Raw genomic sequence first — 19,502 nt, forward strand, 5'->3', positions numbered from 1 at the left:
TTCTCCATCAGAATCTCATATTGCAGCTCTTCTGGAGGTCAAAAAGTGTTGTGTTCTGGTCATCTTGCAGGGGGCTACATTTTACAGAGTTCCTGTTCAGCTCCTCACTTTTAAATAAGGCAGAATCTGTACATTTTTGTAGGTACTAATTATAAGCTGTTCATTGAAGACCCAAACAAAGAGCACTGAATGAAAACATGAAACTGAAATGTAAGAACAATTCTTTAAATCTGCTTTGGACTGGATCACCCTTTAAATCACACTGTTGGCTCATATTTAGATAGCAAGCTGAATATGAGCCAACAGTGTGATATGGTTGCAAGAAAGGCAAATGCTATTTTGGGCTGCATTAATAGAAGTATAGCTTCCAAATCACGTGAGGTACTGGTTCCTCTCTATTCGGCCCTGGTTAGGCCTCATCTAGAGTATTGCGTCCAGTTCTGGGCTCCACAATTCAAGAAGGATGCAGACAAGCTGGAGCGTGTTCAGAGGAGGGCAACCAGGATGATCAGGGGTCTGGAAACAAAGCCCTATGAAGAGAGACTGAAAGAACTGGGCATGTTTAGCCTGGAGAAGAGAAGATTGAGGGGAGACATGATAGCACTCTTCAAATACTTAAAAGGTTGTCACACAGAGGAGGGCCAGGATCTCTTCTCGATCCTCCCAGAGTGCAGGACACAGAATAACGGGCTCAAGTTAAAGGAAGCCAGATTCCAGCTGGACATCAGGAAAAACTTTCTGACTGTTAGAGCAGTACGACAATGGAATCAGTTGCCTGGTGAGGTTGTGGGCTCTCCCACACTAGAGACCTTCAAGAGGCAGCTGGACAACCATCTGTCAGGGATGCTTTAGGGTGGATTCCTGCATTGAGCAGGGGGTTGGACTCGATGGCCTTGTAGGCCCCTTCCAACTCTGCTATTCTATGATTCTATGATTCTATGAAATAGAGGACACCACTATAAAGTAGAATGCATGTAGGGTGACCATATGGAAAGGAGGACAGGGCTCTTATATTCATCACAACAGTCAAAGCTACAGGAGCTATACTAGTGTGACCAGATACAAAAGAGGGCATGGCTCCTGTAGCTTTAACTGTTGTGATGAAGAGGGAATTTCACCAGGTGTTGCATGCACACCAAGGACACCTGCTGTATTTCCCTTTTCTATACAACTGTTAAAGATACAGGAGCCCTGTCCTCCTTTTCATATGGTCACCCTAAACCTATGGCCACCTTTACCTATGCACATGTTCTGATCAAAGTATGGATGTTGGGTGTGCAAAGAAGGCAGAGCTAAATAAACATCTAGAAAGTTTGATACACATTCCCCTCATTGACTTCCAACCTAATACAGGACCAGGTCCATATGGGTTGCAAACTAATGGGGGTTAAGACTACTTGACACTGTACCCACTCGATTACCCACTGACTAGGTGACCTGTGTGCCTACTCAGTCTGGTGTCCAATTGTTACCTGTTGGTGGGCAAACTCAAGGACCTTTCTGCTCTCCCTTTTTTAGGTTTTTTATCTTTAAACAGGACTTGGACTGCACAGTCCTTCACATAGAGGATGCTGTCAAATAGAAGACTTTCCTCTGATAGCCCTTCATATACACCCCCTTTTCTACAAAACTGTTGAAGATACACAACTTCTTACTTATCTCCATCAGTGATTCCATTTTCCAGAAAATAGTGGCCCATATAGTGACCATATTTGGGAAACCAAAAAAGAGGACACCCAGTGGGGGGTTGGGAAAACAGCTTTCAGAGCCCTCTGAAAAGCACATAATTCACCCACCACCACCACCACCACCACCACCACCACCACCACCACCACCTTAAAGGCCTCAATTGGAGTGGAGGAGGGCGAAGCACATCATTCCCACCCCCCACTGCTCCAACTGGGGCCTTATCTATAATGTCCAGGAATGACACACTTTCCCATTTAAGGCCCTGATTGGAGCACTGGGAGGAAAATGACACAGCTCCAGAAAGCACGTCATTCCATCCCACCATGCTAATGGCGGTCTTAAAGGGGGAAAGCAAGTCTTTCCAGGACATTATAGAAAATTACAGAAAATCCCCCCAGACATCAATGATAGAACAAGAACCAGGAGAAATCCAGGGAAATCCTGACAGTTGGTCACCCTACCTATAGTCTGTACAAATAGCTGCATTAAATTCCTCAGTTGTCCCATAGGATTAAATTGTTAGATTTTCTCATTACCACTGTTATGTTATGTTCCTCACCTCTAAAGAAGGCAAGATCTCCTAGTTTTGTAAGCCAAAGTCATCAGCTGTTCATTGAATAAGAAGCAAAAAAAAAAAAGACAAGTAGGAAAATGAAAGTAAAACATAACAGTCTGAGGGTGCAATCTTAACTCCAACTCAATATAGTGAAGATTTTAAATTTAACCCTATCAGTTCCCATTACTACAATTACATAAATTTATCATGTGTTCATCAGTTCACACCACAATATGCATGTTCATTAAATGCATGTAGAGCTGTATGTAGAAACCCTGAATTAAGTAGAATTCTAGTACTTGTGTACAAATCAGGTACAAATGCATGTCATAGACAGATTCTTCCTATCATCTATATGTGTGTGCCCAGAGAGTGAACTCACATTCAGTGAAATGTGCAAACAGTCATTATATGTTATATGTAACCAATCTGGCTCCATGTAACAGCCAAGAAAAGAACAATTGCAAGGATCTCGCTTTGCCCTTCTCTGCCTGAAAGAACTCCTATAAGGATTTAGTAACTAAAACTAGCTGCTGGGTTTGCTTTTTTACTTTCTCCTCCCTCCTTATCCCCTTTCCTTTTGTGTCATGTCTGTGTTTTAGGTTGTAAGTCTGATGGCAGGGACTGTCTTATTATTAATCTGTGTAAGGGCACAGTGCTATGCATATTTAGACCACATGGCTGTCTGGGGAATGCTGTGAGCTGTGTGACTTTTTTCTGTCTAAGCATGCTTGGATTGTGCCCTAAGCCACTCTGGCAGCCTTGTTTGTTTGTTTGTTTGTTTGTTAAAATTGTTTAAATTAAACAAACAAACCATGTTCCCCCATTGATGAATCATGGTTGAATTCCCAATGCTTATTTGAGCTAATTTGGCTTATTTTGTAACCCCAGGGACTTTGTGTTTTCTTGAAATAAATCAGCATGCTACCCACTGAGGACTGGTGCATACAATCTTGTTTGTGCTACTCACAGCAAAAGCTTGTACTTGGCCAATAGTCATCTGACTAATTTCCTTGCAACTTCATCCCTGAAACCTCATTTGAGGTTGAGTTGTGGTGGCATGAAATAGTGCATATTCTGTTCGTAGTAAATCGTTTGAAAGAGCAGGAAACTGCCACAGGCAGGCAGAAGAGGGGCCAACTTCTTCCCATCCTCCAGTGATCTTCCATCACAATTGATGTCACCATTTTTTTCTCTTTCTCTTGCATGCCCTCTCACTGACACTTATTCTTGCTTTCCATTTCAGCTCCCTAATTTCATCAACACAACCCTTCCTCCACATGAGCAGATTACAGCACAAGAGATTGACAGCTATTTCCGGCAGGAACTCATCTACAAGAGGAATGAGAGAATGGGGAAAAGAGTGATGGCCCTATTAAGAGAGAACACTGACAAGAGTTTCTTCTTTGCCTTTGGAGCAGGTAGGGCCTGAATACATTGTTTTGTTGACTTCCAAATCCATTAGTCACACACACACACACACAAAGACACACACACACAAAGACACACACACACACAGAAATAGCTCAGCTTATTTTCTGAGCCAATCCAACTTTGGAATTCCTCTTCCCCTGCATGTCACTCCATTCTCCCCATCATTCTCTCTATTCCCGAAACAGTCTCCCTGCTCGCCATCTCAACCCCAAAATTCCTTTCAATCCTTTGAAGGTTATTGAACAGGCCAGTCATGGGGGCAGTGGCAGTACATGGGGAGGCGAAAGAGGGAGGCCTGTCCCTTCCTCTCCATCTCTATTGAACGATGTAGCCACAATGCAAGATCTTGCTAGATGTCCTCCTTTCAAGTGCTATTGCCATGGCAAGCAGTGGGGGAACATAAACCTGGTATTCTCTGGAGTGGATTTTTACTGAGCCAGAGAAGAAAGCATCTTCTTTCGAAGTGAGTGTCACAAGCTCCAAAGCTTGTTTCTGGGCCAAAACTGGTAAGATTCTTTGGCATCTTTCTCAGTCATTCATGACTGAGTTTCCAGTTGCACTGAATCAGAATCCATTCATGTAACTCAGTGCAGCCAAGCAAACATATGTCTGGACTTGCGCCTCTGTGATCTGAGCTCAATTTTCTGTTTAAAGACAGCCTTGGGTTAGTCCCTATCTCTCTGCCTCAATTTTTCATCTGTAAAGTTGGAGTGCTACTTCACAGGGCTATTGAGGTATTGTGATGATTTTAAGGATTTGTATCACAACGGTTTGTGGAAGGTAAGAATAAGTCATTCATGATAAATATTTATCCAGATTCAAGACAGCACTGTTTTTATAGTGCCCCCATTATTTGCAGTGGGAATCTGTGGAAGGCAAGTAGAGACGAGTCTGTTCTACCATCTTTTGTGTGCAATGCAATGTTATCTGAAAGATGATATTGTGAATGGTGGGACTTACTGTGGACTTACTATATGCTTTCAGAACAAGTCATCCCAGGTTTTATTCTAACCTGTACCCAGCATTCCCCATCTCCACTCATTTCTATGTCATGTAACAGGTCTGTCGAATAACTTTGAAGTGCATTGTATTGTACCATGGTATTGCCATTGATGAAGCTTCTTATGCCTGTGCAACAGTCTAGCTTAATGTTCAGTGTTTGGATTATGCTACAGGTTACCATGTTTTGCTGGCGCAGTAGGCAAAATGTCCGAGCACTCCTTTGCTGGCATGATGAGCTAGAGAACTGAGTCTAAAATCCTATACAAGTCTTAGAATTAAAATGGGCTTCTGTAAAAATTAAAAGTCACTGTCAGTTGCTTTACCATGTGCAGCAATTGAGAAACTATTTGACAATTGCTATCTCCCTTTTCCTGTAGGCCAGTGGTTCTCAACCTTCCTAATGCCGCGACCCTTTAATACAGTTCCTCATGTTGTGGTGACCCCCAACCATAAAATTATTTTCGTTCTTCTCTACACGATCCATTGTCACGGGATGGTTTGCTAATGAAAATAATACATAACAATAGCTTTAATAATACAAAAGATGATACATGACATAGTTCAGTCAATACAGTTTCCTAAGACCATTGGAAATATGTGTTTTCCGATGGTCTTAGGCGACCCCTGTGAAAGGGTCATTCAACCCCCAAAGGGGTCCCGACCCACAGGTTGAGAACCGCTGCTGTAGGCTATATATACACACATCCCTCCCTCTTCCGTAAGCTACATATACACATTTTTCAGCCTTTCCACAAAATCTTAGGAGGAAATGCATTAGCCACTATTTGTAACCGTGTTTGCTACATAACAGAAGGTTGCCTGCCTATGCACTAATTTGCAGCAGACTTACGAAGCACCATCTCGTAAAGGGCATCCCATTAGCTTAAAGTGGATTCGAGTTTAAGTCTAGGAACACGTCTTTTTGCTAACTTTGCTGCCGAGGAGGGATTTGGAATGCCATATTAGAACAAGATCCAGAATTTCACAGCTGGCAACTATGTTTCTATTGAAGTGAAGCAAAACGAGCAATCTCATGTTTAGAATATTGACATAAAATTGGATCCAAATTTAGCCACTTAGACCTTTCATTTAAGGAGACCTTAAAATGAACTCCAACCATTATTCATTTCTTGGAGGATGGGGAGCAAGCAGAAAAAGTGGGTGGGGGGATATTTTGAAACAACATATGAATTGCATGTGGGAATACACACTGGTCCCCTGTATGTATTCTGGCCTCAGTCCAGTATTGGAGTTTCCAATTTATTATTTGCCTCCCATAGAGCCAACATGTTTCTACAATAGGTACAAGCCTACTTCATGCATATCCACTTAGAGTGTCAGGTTTCTGCGATCTGCTCTACCCTGGGAGAATGAGATGATCGCAAACACTTGGAGTGATCCTCCCTCCTCCTTCCCAAACTGAAAACAGATGCTGTTTATTGAGCAGCATCATTTCAATAAAGTGTGGAAAAGAAAGTTGTGCAAAAAGTTTGTTCTCCTTTGGTCACAGCTAATGTAAGCCATGCTGCAAAGAAAACAAATGGTAATTCTATCATCTCTTTATTGCCAGGATATGGCATGAAAGACAAAAGGGACCCAGTGGTATGGAGCCAGTGATTTATTGGTCAAATAGGCCATCTCATTCTCTACAATTGCCAGCATTTCATTCTTCAGTCGATGACACCGCAGGAATATAATCACATTAATCATGGGATTATTAAAAATAGTTAATAATTAGCAGCTGTGAAGATGGCAGGTCAATGAGTAGGAAATCAATATTGATGTGGGTTTGGAATGTATACATTATTAGATTAGAATTGTTTGTGATTTGTTGGGTTATGGCATTGACTACTTTAAAGAAAAATATCAGATAAAAGTGTTGTGTCAGTGGCTATTGAGGAAGAATTGAGCACAGCAGAGATATTTCTGACATCTATGTATTTCAAGAACAAATTGGGGAAATCCCATGTTTCATTAAATTTCCAAGCTTTCTTTTTCTTTTTCTTTTTAAAAATCTTTTTAAGTTTTATCCGCAACTGCATCTCCTAAATACAATTATGGGTCATACTAAGCTTTCCATACATAAAACTTTTCATAAATTTTCACAAATGAAAAGTCTATGGGAAAGTTTGGATTTATGCACCTTCTTGTATTTGAAGTAGGGGCATGCATGGACCCCCCAATCCACTTCGTGGCCCGATCCTCTTTGCGCCGCTCCGCCTGTCGGGCCCGATCCTCTTTGCACCGCTCCGCCTGTCTCCCGCTCCGCTCTGCGGAGCGAGATCCTGCTTCGCCGCCGTCACTATATGGGCGGCGGCAGAGGCGCAAGATAAGCCCACCCCCTTACCTTCCTCTGTCGCGGGCTTCAATTGAGGCCCCAGTTGAAGCCGGAAGGGCCTCATTTGAAGCCCTTGACGGAGGAAGGTAAGCGTCCCTCCTCCCTGCTCCCTTACCTGGTGCTGCTGCCGCATGGATGGCGCCGCCGGTGGCGCTAGGTAGGCCAGGCCCCCGCCCCTGCTCCCGCCCCCTTACCTTCCTCTGTCGCAGGCTTCAATTGAGGCCCGGGGCCTCAATTGAAGCCCGCAATGGAGGAAGGTAAGCTTCCTTCCTCCCTGCTCCCTTACCTGGCACCACCGCCACATGGATGGCGGCGCTAGCGGCACCAGGTAGGCCAGCCCCCCGCCCCCTTACCTTCCTCTTTTGCGGGCTTCAATTGAGGCCCCGGTTGAAGCCGGAAGAGGCCTCGGCCTTCACTTCTGGCTTCAACCTGGGCCTCAATTGAAGCCCGCGATGGAGGAAGGTAAGTGTCCCTCCTCCCTGCTCCCTCACCTGGTGCTGCCGCCGCCGCCACATGGATGGCGGCGCCGGCAGCGCCAGATTAGTCCCCCTCCCCCCCCCCCACTTACCTGCAGGCGAAGCTCCGGATTGAGGCGATCCTCTTCCCCTCGATCCGCAGCCCCCCTGACTCTCTTCACCTCCGCCTTTTCCGGAGGCGAATTAGGCCGCCTCGCTCCTGAACCGAAGAGAAGCGGAGCACATCCCTAATTTGAAGGCCTCCAGAGAACAGTCCTCTATTTGAAGGTACCTTCTATTTGAAGGGCTCTCCAGTCCAAGCAAGGTTTAAAGAACCATAAGGGAGAATGGGGGTCTTGAAGTTGCCCGCCAACAGTTAGGATCGCTATCTGCACAGCAGACCAAGTGGACAGTCACAGTCTTCCCTAGTATGGTGAGATGTATTGTATTTCTATTTAAATTATAGTAATTATTTCTAATTTTGCAACTATACATATAAATTAACACAGGTCCTTTTTGTTCTCTGTTTTGGAGAACAACAAGTGGCCACTCTTTTGGGATGCTGCAGCTGTATCTCTGAAGAGCTCAGTTTTTACACACTAGATTCTCCATGTCATTTTGTGACACCTCTCTGAGGTTCATCCTATACATCCCTGGTCAGCAGCTAGCTTTGCCAAAGGGCTTATGGAAAAGAGAATGGCCATTGAATGGTGGTGCTGGTTCCTGATTTCCATATTGGGATGTGATGGAGAAAGACTGCTTCCCCTGTCCCCAGCACTTTCCCTCCATGGCGGGGATGAGAGCAAGGGACATACATGTCCCTTGCCCGATCATGGTGCTTCACCCAGGAATGGCATGATTGGCAAATCCCCAAGTGCTTCTGGGGACGGGAATATTTCCCATGCCTATAGAGCCCTGCTGGGCAAGAGCAGCCGGGATTTCTGCTGCTCTTGCCTCACGACTCTGTAGGTATGGGAAATAATCAATGGAGCCCACCACATGACACTGTAATCAACGTTTGTGCGGATAATCAACTCTGCACACCGTTGATTATTTGCATTGGTTATTTCAGGGAAATATCCAACTGTGGCGTGGTTTAACTTCGACAGATGACATAATAGTCAACGGTGGACTATTTAGTCTGCCATGGGCTATTTAATCAACCGTTGACTATTGTGTTGTCCGAACCGAGTCTCTGAAAACCAAAACTCAGTTATCCTTCAAAATTCACACTTTTCCAAATTTTGCTTATAAATGCTTATAAATTTTAAGGCAAAGTTGTTGTTGCTGTTGTTGTTTTTTAAAAAATCTCAGAATTTGGGATGAGCTGAACTTAAATCTGGAGAAATTCCCAAAGTTCAAAACCAACTAAATTTAAGACTGGGGGCAGTGGGGGCAGGCAAGGGAAACCGAAATTGACAGATTCATCCACTGCTATCTTCAATACCCTGGTCCTTCCCAAATACCCTGCTGCTGTTAAATTCTGCTACCATAAATGTAATTCCTTTACATCCCACTTTTGCTTCTGAATTAGCAACTTGGGGGAACCAGATCATACCACTCAGATCAGAGTGCTAATATCTATAGTCAACTTTGGAAAGGCATTGCAACATGATTGTTGCTATGTTTGTTCTCTTCTAAGAAAGAAGTTGCTGCTGCAGAGGTCAGAGGTCAGGGTGACTTTGCAGCAGAGATAAAGGAATACTCCATTTTAATTAGTGTTTGTGATTTTTACTATCACTATAAGTCAGTTTGAACTTCATCAGAGCTGTATCAGAAATTCTTGAGAAGTAAACATTTACTGTAATGAATAACCCTAGTCTAGAGGGTAAGCAATCTATCCTGGCGGACAATTAGGAAACTTTGCGTTGAAGAGATTATGAATGTCTGAACCGCAATAATTTAACCCCTTCCCATTCAGATAAACCCTTCCAGAAGATTTTTTTAAAAGTTGTGCTTATATTACAGCTCAACCCTATGAGCTGTTCCTTTGTAGCTTATAAAATCTTTAAGACTTGCAGTGCTAGTATCCCTGCAACAGCAGCTTTCTGCTTAAGGATGCAATCCTATGCAAGGTCTGACAACTCCTAGCATTCTGGGGGATTATAGGATTTATAGGACCCTTTTTTGTGTCTAAACATATATAGGATTGCTCCCTAAGCCATTCTTCCAGGATGTGCCAGAGACATTGGACATTGCATTAAATTCACTAGAGTAGCCCAAAACTGAATGCAGTGATGCAACGCCTTTTTGAGCTTAGTTTTAGATGCTGTGAGACAAGTCACTGTCACAGTTGTAACTTCCTGGTGACATTTTCTAAGCTTAAGGCAGCAAAATGTTCAGCCACTTCAATAATGATATAAACACTTCCAAGTAGCTGCAGCTATGTCTGTGAAGCAGCTGGGTCACATAATACGTTGTCCATGTGAATGCAGTCAGTGACTGTTGGAATGCCATCATACAGAGGGATGTATTGACTGTGTGAGCTGGCCCACTGCTAAAGCACCTTTTCAGATCCATAAAATGATGCTGATGATCATAATCATATTAGTAGTAGCAGTAGTATTGTAGTAGTAGTAGTAGCAGCAATAGTATGAGATACAGTACATTGTTGTGTGAAACCTAATTCTTGTAACGTAAAATTATAGATAATCAGCATGGGCTATAAGATTCATGTGACTCTGTTAGTAGTCTTCAGGCAGGGGCTTATACATGTTTGCATTCTCTGTTAAGACTTTCTAATACTTAATAATACTTAATATTAACATATTCAATTTCAAGTGTTCTAAACATTTTGCAACACATTATTCAGTAATCCTTATGACACAGTAGGCCAGCATTATTACCTCCATAGTGCACAGGAAAACAGAGGCTGAGAGAGAGAGATTAGCTTGCCTAAGGCTATCCCAGGTGTTTGTGGCAGAGCAAAGATTAAAGTTAAAATCAGCCCCCAGTTTTAGCCACTGTGTTAAAATAGCAGGTGACGCTACAGTGTCCTCCAACTTTGTTACACCTTGGATAGTCTGTTAAGTAAAACTGCAGTTATATCTCCCAATTACCTGCAATGCAAGACAGTATTGGGCTTCCATATTCTGCTCTGAAATGCCTCTATTCCCCAGAGCCATGTACTACATGATTGCAGTGCTAAACCGTCATTACAGCTGAGCTCAAATTTCGTTTTTTGGGGAACCCATAGGATTGCTTTTCAAAACCAAACTCTGCATTGAAATATACCACGCTCTTATGCTCACAAATATTGGAAAGGTTCCAGGAATATCTACAAGAATAAGTCAGAGTCTGGAAATCATACTGTATGGCAACAAACATGTGATTGGATTCCATGAGGGATACCGATCTGGGCTACATCATTAGTAGCTGGGGCATATGTGGATGTCTTGGATTGCTCAGCAAGTTAGAAACTGCTCTGTAACTCTGTCAAGTCAAAGTGTTTCATTCCATTGGATCCAGTGTGATTGGAGAACCTGTTAATTTATCTAAGGGCTATATGTATATATATACACACACATTCTGCAGTGGAAGGGGAAAAGATAAGCAGAAGCATGTTCTAGTCATTCCAACTGCCACTATTATTTATTTATTTATTTATTTATTAAATTTATTTATTTATTAAATTTATATACCGCCCCATAGCCGAAGCTCTCTTGTTTCTTGCCATGCATTTAATAATAGAGCCAGATTAATTTGCAGCCCTCTCTTGCCATGCAGAGGACCTTGTTGAAATCTTAAAAACCAAGAAGATCTGGATGTGGATTGTAGTGGTCAGGGGGTAGAATTTTGTCATTTAGCATAATTTATTGCCCCATGTGCTCCCTTGTCTACACATACAGCAAATGTATGGAGTAGTGAGCAAAACTGTACCTATTGGCCTTGCCCTCAGAGTTGGGTGCCCGTTGGCCCCATCCATATCAAACTGTGTATGCTCCCCTTTGTGTTGTTCTGACAAATGCATGGACATTAGGGATGGAGCCAGCAAGGGTGACAATGTCAGGCTGGGGTATCAGACACACTCCCATTCCCTCATCTTTTCATTTGCTAGAAGTGTGGAGTCAATGGGGCTTATGTCTCTCCCATCTCTAGACCAGTACAATTCCCCAGACACGTTTCCAGGAATCCGAGGTATTCTTTCCGACACATCCATTCACACATGCTGCTGCCAGCAAACATTTTTAAAGAGGAAGAAAATTAAGTAAATTTGAAAAGTGTCGCGGCTATGAAAATTGTGTGAAACAAACTTTTGAACTGGACCAATAAATCTAAAATTGTATAATTTATTTATGTTACATGGTTTTGTGTTCATCGAAGTTGAATTTTCTGTTGGCAGAATTTGGGATGTCAGAGCTCTTGAGTATCAGATGTGTTGTTTGTTGAAGCACAGTCATTCTTCCAGGACATTAGGTTTGATTATCACCCTTGTGGGATTAAATGAATAGGTTTGCCTGACATGCTTTGGAGTGGTGTTGATCTTTCTGGAAACATCACTCTGGTGAACCAAGGAGATTGATAGACAATGCATTGCACCAGTCAAATTTGTAAAGAGCTGAAGTGAACAGGGAGTTTCCCAATTGCCTTCTCCAGCTGAGAAATAGCCAAGCAGACAGAAGCATATGGGCTATTAAAAAGAGTCAATATTTTGGCAACAAAGAAAATACACATAAAATCAATGTTTAAGAAAAAATCATCTGCTTTACTTCATTTTTATGTTCAAATAATTTGCTAGTAACACATATGATAACAGAATTTATGTACGCTGTTATTTTAAGCTTCCTTAAGATGTTTGACTTACTTATGTTCATTTCTACTTTGCTTTTTATTTTTTAAAAAGTAAGTGCCACTTTTGCACTTGATGGTTTTATTTATTACCGTTGAAATTCGGACATAGTTCCAGAACACAAACTTTGCTAATGGTTTTATTATCATGAGAGAAAATTGTATTTAGTTAAGCAATAGAAAGTGTGTTCCTAAGGCCTGTGACTAACCACATGTCACACAAATATCACTCAGTTTTTGGAGATGAAGCAAGCTGTTTTAATGCTACCCACCCAAAGATGTAGCATGCAATTCTGTTTTCCGATATTTCTTCCTCATAATTCCTGAATTCACTCAATCCATTGACTGGAAGAAAAGAGCATTAATGAAAATATATATCACACATTTCAGACATGTTTCAGTCTGTTCTAATCACCACTGAGCAAAAAGCAAGATATGGGGTGGGTGGGTGCAGCTGCTAGTATTAAACGTTGGATGGTTTCAGGTTAGGGAAATAGAGTGCCATTTTTGTAGGAGAAAAGACAATCTCAAAAGGTTTCATCTCAGTTCAAAGCACTTTCATAGCAGTAGCTACAGTGCAACATTTCAGTCTAGCATAGTTATTTCCACTAGAAGAATTAGCGACCAGGCTTGTATCAATTAGAAACCATTCATAGTGCCATTTTCATAATGTAGCTGTCACTGTATTTCTTTCTATTGGTATGAAATGTCAGTTCTGTTGCCATGTGACAAAGCCTTAGCGTGATGCCACCTCCTTGGCTCCACACCTTCTCTGAGCTACCATGGCTTACAACAAGGCCCAGGTAGGACATTGGCCATTTTTTTCTGCTTTGTGAAGCTTTAGCCTAGACTTTTTTATGGCACATTGTTAGTTTGAACTTTCTAAAGAACTTTTGACTTTCTTGCATTCATTTCTACTTTACATTCTGCTGCTGGTGGAAAATGGATGGAATGCTTTTGTGTCTTTCTGGATAGGTGACATATGGCTCATAGATGTTCTACTGAGACTTTGAATGGGACTTAGAGAAATTATTCTTCAGTTGAGAAGATGGGTTCTTTTTCCTCAATGGCAGAGATGTCAGGCTCCTAGTTTGAGGGAAAGGATGCTTCAGATTGATTAGGCTGTTAGAGATGCCCAAAATTCTTCTGTTCAATCTATTCTATCTTAGTGATAGAATCTGATTCTATTAGATCTTTATTATCTGATGAAGGATTGGCAGAGCCTCTGAAAAGTGTATTATCTTCTGATGATGATATTCAGTTTAAGGCTCATATTCAGTTTAAGGCCCCTGGCTCATGTCTCTGAGGAGCCTTCCTCAGACTGAGGCATTGTGGATGAGGTGGCCCTAGAGAGCACTTGTACCGCCACTACTTTGACAGAGATAATACAAATTAAGTGAACTTTTAAAGTGAACTTAAACAGTATTCACAGCAAAGGAGCATGAACAACCTCATCAAAATGACTCAGTCTGAGGAAAGACACCTTCCTCAGAGCACAGCACAGAGGGGCAAGATGGCCGTGGAAAGCCTAAGGGTGCCCACATTAGCAACAGCAAAACAATTTCTTAAAAGCCAAGCTGGAGAAGGAGGAGAATGCGTGTCTATCCATCTCAGGCAACACAATGTCTTGCACTGGTCCTGATTTAAGGGAGTGGATTAGAATGGGATTCTTACATGGGAGACATATATTTATTTATCTATTTAAAATATTTATATACTGCCCTATATCACTAAGATCTAGTGATATAGGGCGGGATAGACACTAACTATCACGATAGTTGAGTAATTGTGTTAATTCATATAAACAGTAATACTATTATATAGGGCTAACACTGATTGTGGTTGGGAACATACAATAAATTCTCCAGCTATACTCATATTAACAATTAATTCAAAGATGTTTGGGTTAATCAAGATCTCAAGAATATAAGTTGTTTTGCACTAGGATTAGTGGGTAGAACTCCTTTAGGCTGTAATAAGGCTTAACCTCTCCTGAGCTTCCTATATTCTTACTTGTAATTTATTTAACCCTCGTTTTCATCCTCATCTGAAAGATATTAGTTATTGGACAGAAATGCAGGATAGCTTGGTAGAAAAAGATGAAAAAGGAAGCACAGTGAAAGAGAAAAAGAGAACACAGTGAAAAGTCTGTGTCGTTGTTAGCAATATGAAGGTGGCTGCGTATAATGAAAAATGAGTTTTTCAAAGTGGTTTTTCAGCATAGGGTGAAACACCATCATATGTGTGTGTGTTAGTCTGCTGGCATTCCTTCAGTCATTGCGCATGCAAACAATTAGGCGATTAGTCTTCACCTTGTGGTTGTCATTCTAAATGCAAATAAGGCATGAAATTGCTCTCACATTTTTGCAGGAAAAGCTGGACTTTGGAAATCTTGAATTTTGGTTTCGGAATGCCACAGTGATTTTGAGTCATCATTATCCTGCACTTACTATGCATGGGAGGAGCGGGGAGGAGAGGAAGAAAGACAGTGATGTCAGTATGATGATGAGTAGTTACAATGAGGGGTAATTGTATTCAAAGACCCTGTCTCCAGAGACAATTTCCATGTTCTAGCTTCCGACATAACCAATCCAGATTATCAAAGGATCGGCTGAGCAGAGGATTATGTTGGCAACTACAAGGCTGAACTTGGCAAACCCACAAAGGAAAAGAGTGAACTAACATTTCACAACTGCTAGAATTGCATCTGCCCATGCTTATTTGGGAAGGCTTTGGAATTTGTCTTCTAAAATTGTTTATGCAAAGACCTGTGGCTGATGCAAATAAAGTTATCTGATATATGCAAAATTGACTAACTGATATACATTTTGAAATAGGTATATGACTGGTCAGTGAAGAAATGCATGGAAATACATGGTTCAGGATGCAGGAGTACCCCACCTCCTATTCCCACTGAAATGTCAACTGGTCTTTCAAAACATGTTAAAGCTACAATCTCTTTAGTGTCAAATAAATATGGACAACTGGTTATCTCAAAGAAGCCACTAAATTATTTTCCTTGTCTTGCTCAGTAAGAAGAAACAAGTATATAGTACTAAAAGAGAAGTTCTATTAAAGCTGTTGGTGAATCGTAGTCAGCAGGCTGTGCTGACTCCAGGCAGAGAGTATCATAGAATCATAGAATCATAGAATAGCAGAGTTGGAAGGGGCCTACAAGGCCATCGAGTCCAACCCCCTGCTCAATGCAGGAATCCACCCTAAAGCATCCCTGACAGATGCTTGTCCAGCTGCCTCTTGAAGGCCTCTAGTGTGGGAGAGCCCACAACCTCCCTAGGTAACTGATTCCATTGTTGCACTGCTCTAACAGTCAGGAAGTTTTTCCTGATGTCCAGCTGGAATCTGGCTTCCTTTAACTTGAGTCCATTATTCCGTGTCCTGCACTCTGGGAGAATCGAGAAGAGATCCTGGCCCTCCTCTGTGTGACAACCTTTCAAGTATTTGAAGAGTGCTATCATGTCTCCCCTCAATCTTCTCTTCTCCAGGCTAAACATGCCCAGTTCTTTCAGTCTCTCTTCATAGGGCTTTGTTTCCAGACCCCTGATCATCCTGGTTGCCCTCCTCTGAACACGCTCCAGTTTGTCTGCATCCTTCTTGAATACTGAGATTGGAGCCACTACTAAAAGTTACTAAAAGGTTACAGGTATTGCATCAAAGGGACAATCTTTGACAAGAGTCCACAAAAGGCTTTTCAGCTTGACATGTTGGGAAGGGTATTAGTTAATTTACTACATTGTAATACAATTAATGCTGCTGCTGAAGCTCAAAAATTTCTCAGTTTGTAAGCATATTTGTAATTCTTGAATTTATAACAAGACCTGTCTTAGATCCAACAAACTAAAAAAAAAAAATGTAAAACGCTATGGGCCCATGGGAGCAGCCATCTTTTCCCCCTTTCCCCCCTTTTTTATTACTGTACAGCCCATGGAAACAACATTATGCGATCACATAGCAATATTTCCAGGAACAATTCTGGCTCTGTTTTGAAAGCATGCGGTAAGAGCCATATTTCCTAGCCTCTTGGAGAGGCTTTTAAATTTAAAAAGTTAAAGAAAATAAAGAAGAAAACAGTTTAAAGGCTTTCAGCTACCTGGCATTTATTGTAAGCTTAAATTCTTAAAACACTGAATTCATAATGTGATGAGCAAATTATAAATTCTGATGGAGCAAGTTTGCCCATAACTAAATCAATTCTGTAATCAACAATTGTCATATGAACAACTTCATGACCAACTTCAGTTTCAGTTAAACCTTTAGATTAGCCTTCCCCAACTAGGGTCCCTCCAGATGTTCTGGTCTGCAACCACCATCAGCCCTAGCCAGTATGGCTAATGTTCAAGGATGGTGGGAGTTGTAGTCCAAAACATCTGGAGGGTCTCTGGGTAAGGAAGAGTGCTTTAGATTGAAGAAAAGTTTTTGGAATTTATCTATACCTGCAGGCATTTCAGCATGGAAGAGGGATGCTTCTGAATTTTCCCACTTCCACGATCAGCACTCACAGGACACACGGGACTGATCTTTCCTGCAATTGTTGAGTGCTGTTGCAGGAGCACATGTGCCTCTTTACAGCGCTTGTGCATGTATATCAGTAGAAGTGGGTGGGGCTAGGGAGATGGGTACGGGGTACAGGTTTGTTTTTTTAATGAGTCATGAGGGATGTGCATGAGAACAAACATGCAGCAACACATGGAGGGATATGAACTTTGTCGAATATGTGTTCCTGCACAGAGATATGTTTGTATTACAAAGAAGAAGAAGCATACTCAGTGGTGAAACACGCTGATATCCAACCAAAACATGTGATGAAAATGGCAGATTGGTCCACTCCACACACCTCTGATACCCATGCGCATGCCCCTCACAGCGGATTCACTGGTTGCTGAGACTGGCACTTGTGGCGAACAGCAACAAATCTCGCAAAGGGGGGCACACCGCAAACGTTCCTCAGAATGGAAGCTGTAGAGCCACAACAAAACCAGTCACGGAAATTCCAGTATAACTGAAAGGTGGAGCCGAGATCACTGTGGGAGCATCATGTGGCCCATTAGTGATGACTGCAATAAACAGCTGGTGTAGACTCCCTCTAGATCAGGGGCTGAGACAGTAAATGCTTATAGATATAGGATTGCAATAAAGTTGAGTAAGATGATACATCCTCTTTAGTGTTACAAGAAGAAGGTAAAGTGGGAGTCAGCCATCTGGCTACCTTGGGAAGTATTAATTACAAGCTGAACCAAATACTGTGGTTTGTTCACACTTGCCAATAGCCCCCATGCAAGAATCCTGGGATTCTGGGGGCCTCAGTGTTCATGGCTGGGCTCTCCTAAGATGGAACCACCATTTGTGTAGAATTGTAGCATGTGTATATGTAGCCACAGTGATATATGCAAATAACAACTGTTCAAAAAAGTACTACCGCAATTATGGAATGTGCAATAGACACAAAAACAGCCCCCTTGCAGAAGCACAGTTCATATAAACAGTTTCTCCATGATATCATGGTCTGGCTGTGCCCATACATTTTCATGAGGTACTCAGCTGTAGGCCACTAGCTACACTGAACCATCCCCAATAATTTCCTTGTATTATAAATAACTCCATACTTGACTGCAGGTACAGCCATTACTGAGGCCTTAGCTAGACCGGGCTTTATCCCGGGGCAAACCCTGGGATCGTCCCTGTTCATCCACATGATGCACAGGGGATCCTGGGATCAGGGAGGGATGATCCCTCCCTTGCCCTGGGGTAGAGCCCTCCCCTTTGGGCCTGCTTTTTCCACAGTCCTGGGCTGAGCCCAAGACCGTGGAACGTGTGGCCCATTGCTGCGGTTTGACCCGGCTCCTTGCAATTCCTCCCGCAGAGCCAGGAGCTGCGCCCATCGGGGGTAGGGTGGGGAGAGCAGGAAAAGTAATTAAAATTTAAAAAAACTTACCTTTAGTGCACGAGCGTTCGTGCGCTCCTTCCTCTTTAAAAAAAATGGCGGGCGCAATACCTCTCCTCCTGAGGTCATCGTGCCTCACTTGTAAACAGAGGAAGGATCTCGCGTTAATCACAACATGAGATCTTCCCTCCTCCATTGTGGACTAAGAGGTAGGTCTAGCTAAGGCCTGAGACTAAGGCCGTAGTTAGACCTAAGGTTTATCCCAGGATTGTCCTGGGGTCAAACCTGTTCATCTAAGTGCCACACAGGGCATCCAGCGCTCATGCAGGGACGAACCCGAGATGATCCTGGGATAAACCTTAGGTCTAGCTATGGCCTAAGAGGTTTCTCATTCCTGAACCTTTAATTGTCTACTCAAACAAACAGTGAACAAAATCTTCACAGCCTGCTTCTTTTGAAGGCTTTAGAGACATGGGGCTCATCTACACCAAGCAGGATATTCCACTATGAAAGCGGTATATAAAAGGTAGGAACCACACTACTGCTTTATAGCGGTATTGAAATGCACTGACCACTGTTGGGGCCCATTGACACATGTCATCTACTGCTTTCATACAGCTATATCTTGCTTGGTGTGGCTCCTGCCTTTTATATACCTCTTTCATAGTGGAATATCCTACTTGGTGTAGATGAGCCCATTGTTTCACCCATGGGTTCTTCAGCACTTCTGCCTTGAGGGGTAAAATAATGAGTATAAAAGCCAAATGAGTACTAGAATCAAAAATATTTTTCCCCATCAATTATGCTACAGGAGAGATGGACAGAAGCATGTAAAAGTATAAGGAAGGTCCACCTGTCTTCACTGCTCATAAACAGATAGCATCTTGTCTTCATAACTGCATTCATGGAAATCAAAGTGAAATTGGTAGCTTATTTTGGGTGTTAGAGGTAGGGCCACTGCCTAGGTTTATCAAGCCAAAAGAGGTAGGCCTTATTTGCCTTCAGACATCATCATCATCATCTATAAAGGATCAGAGGAGCCCTATATTTATCCTCAAGATAGAAAGAAATAGCCCAGCTGTAATTTTTATATGTGTGCACGTAAATGTTCCTGCCAGTGAAACAATCACTATGAAACTTGCAAGTGTTGTTCATAATAGATGGATTAACCAATGACTGTTAACTCAGCTGGACAGGATGTACATTACCAAAGAAATCCCTAAATATGCTGGGATTGATTGACTGTCGTATGTCATGATACCTGGCTGCTTCTAGATAAGAGATTATGGATCATTGGTCCGTTCTTGTAGCCTATTTAAGTGATGGGCGTTTTGGCTTCAG

The 19,502-nt window shown here is 42.3% G+C and overlaps 1 protein-coding gene across 1 annotated transcript in view; it reads left to right on the forward strand.

The window, feature by feature from the left end:
* Window positions 1-19,502, forward strand: part of TRABD2B (TraB domain containing 2B) — a 338,890-nt gene that overhangs the window by 245,706 nt on the left and 73,682 nt on the right. The window contains exon 4 of the mRNA XM_063118425.1: window positions 3,492-3,666. Within this exon, the coding sequence (XP_062974495.1) occupies window positions 3,492-3,666 (175 nt within the window). The remainder of the gene's footprint in view (window positions 1-3,491; window positions 3,667-19,502) is intronic.

Source organism: Elgaria multicarinata, chromosome 1 (assembly GCF_023053635.1).
Source record: "Elgaria multicarinata webbii isolate HBS135686 ecotype San Diego chromosome 1, rElgMul1.1.pri, whole genome shotgun sequence".
In the NCBI taxonomy this organism is placed as follows: Eukaryota; Metazoa; Chordata; class Lepidosauria; order Squamata; family Anguidae; genus Elgaria; species Elgaria multicarinata.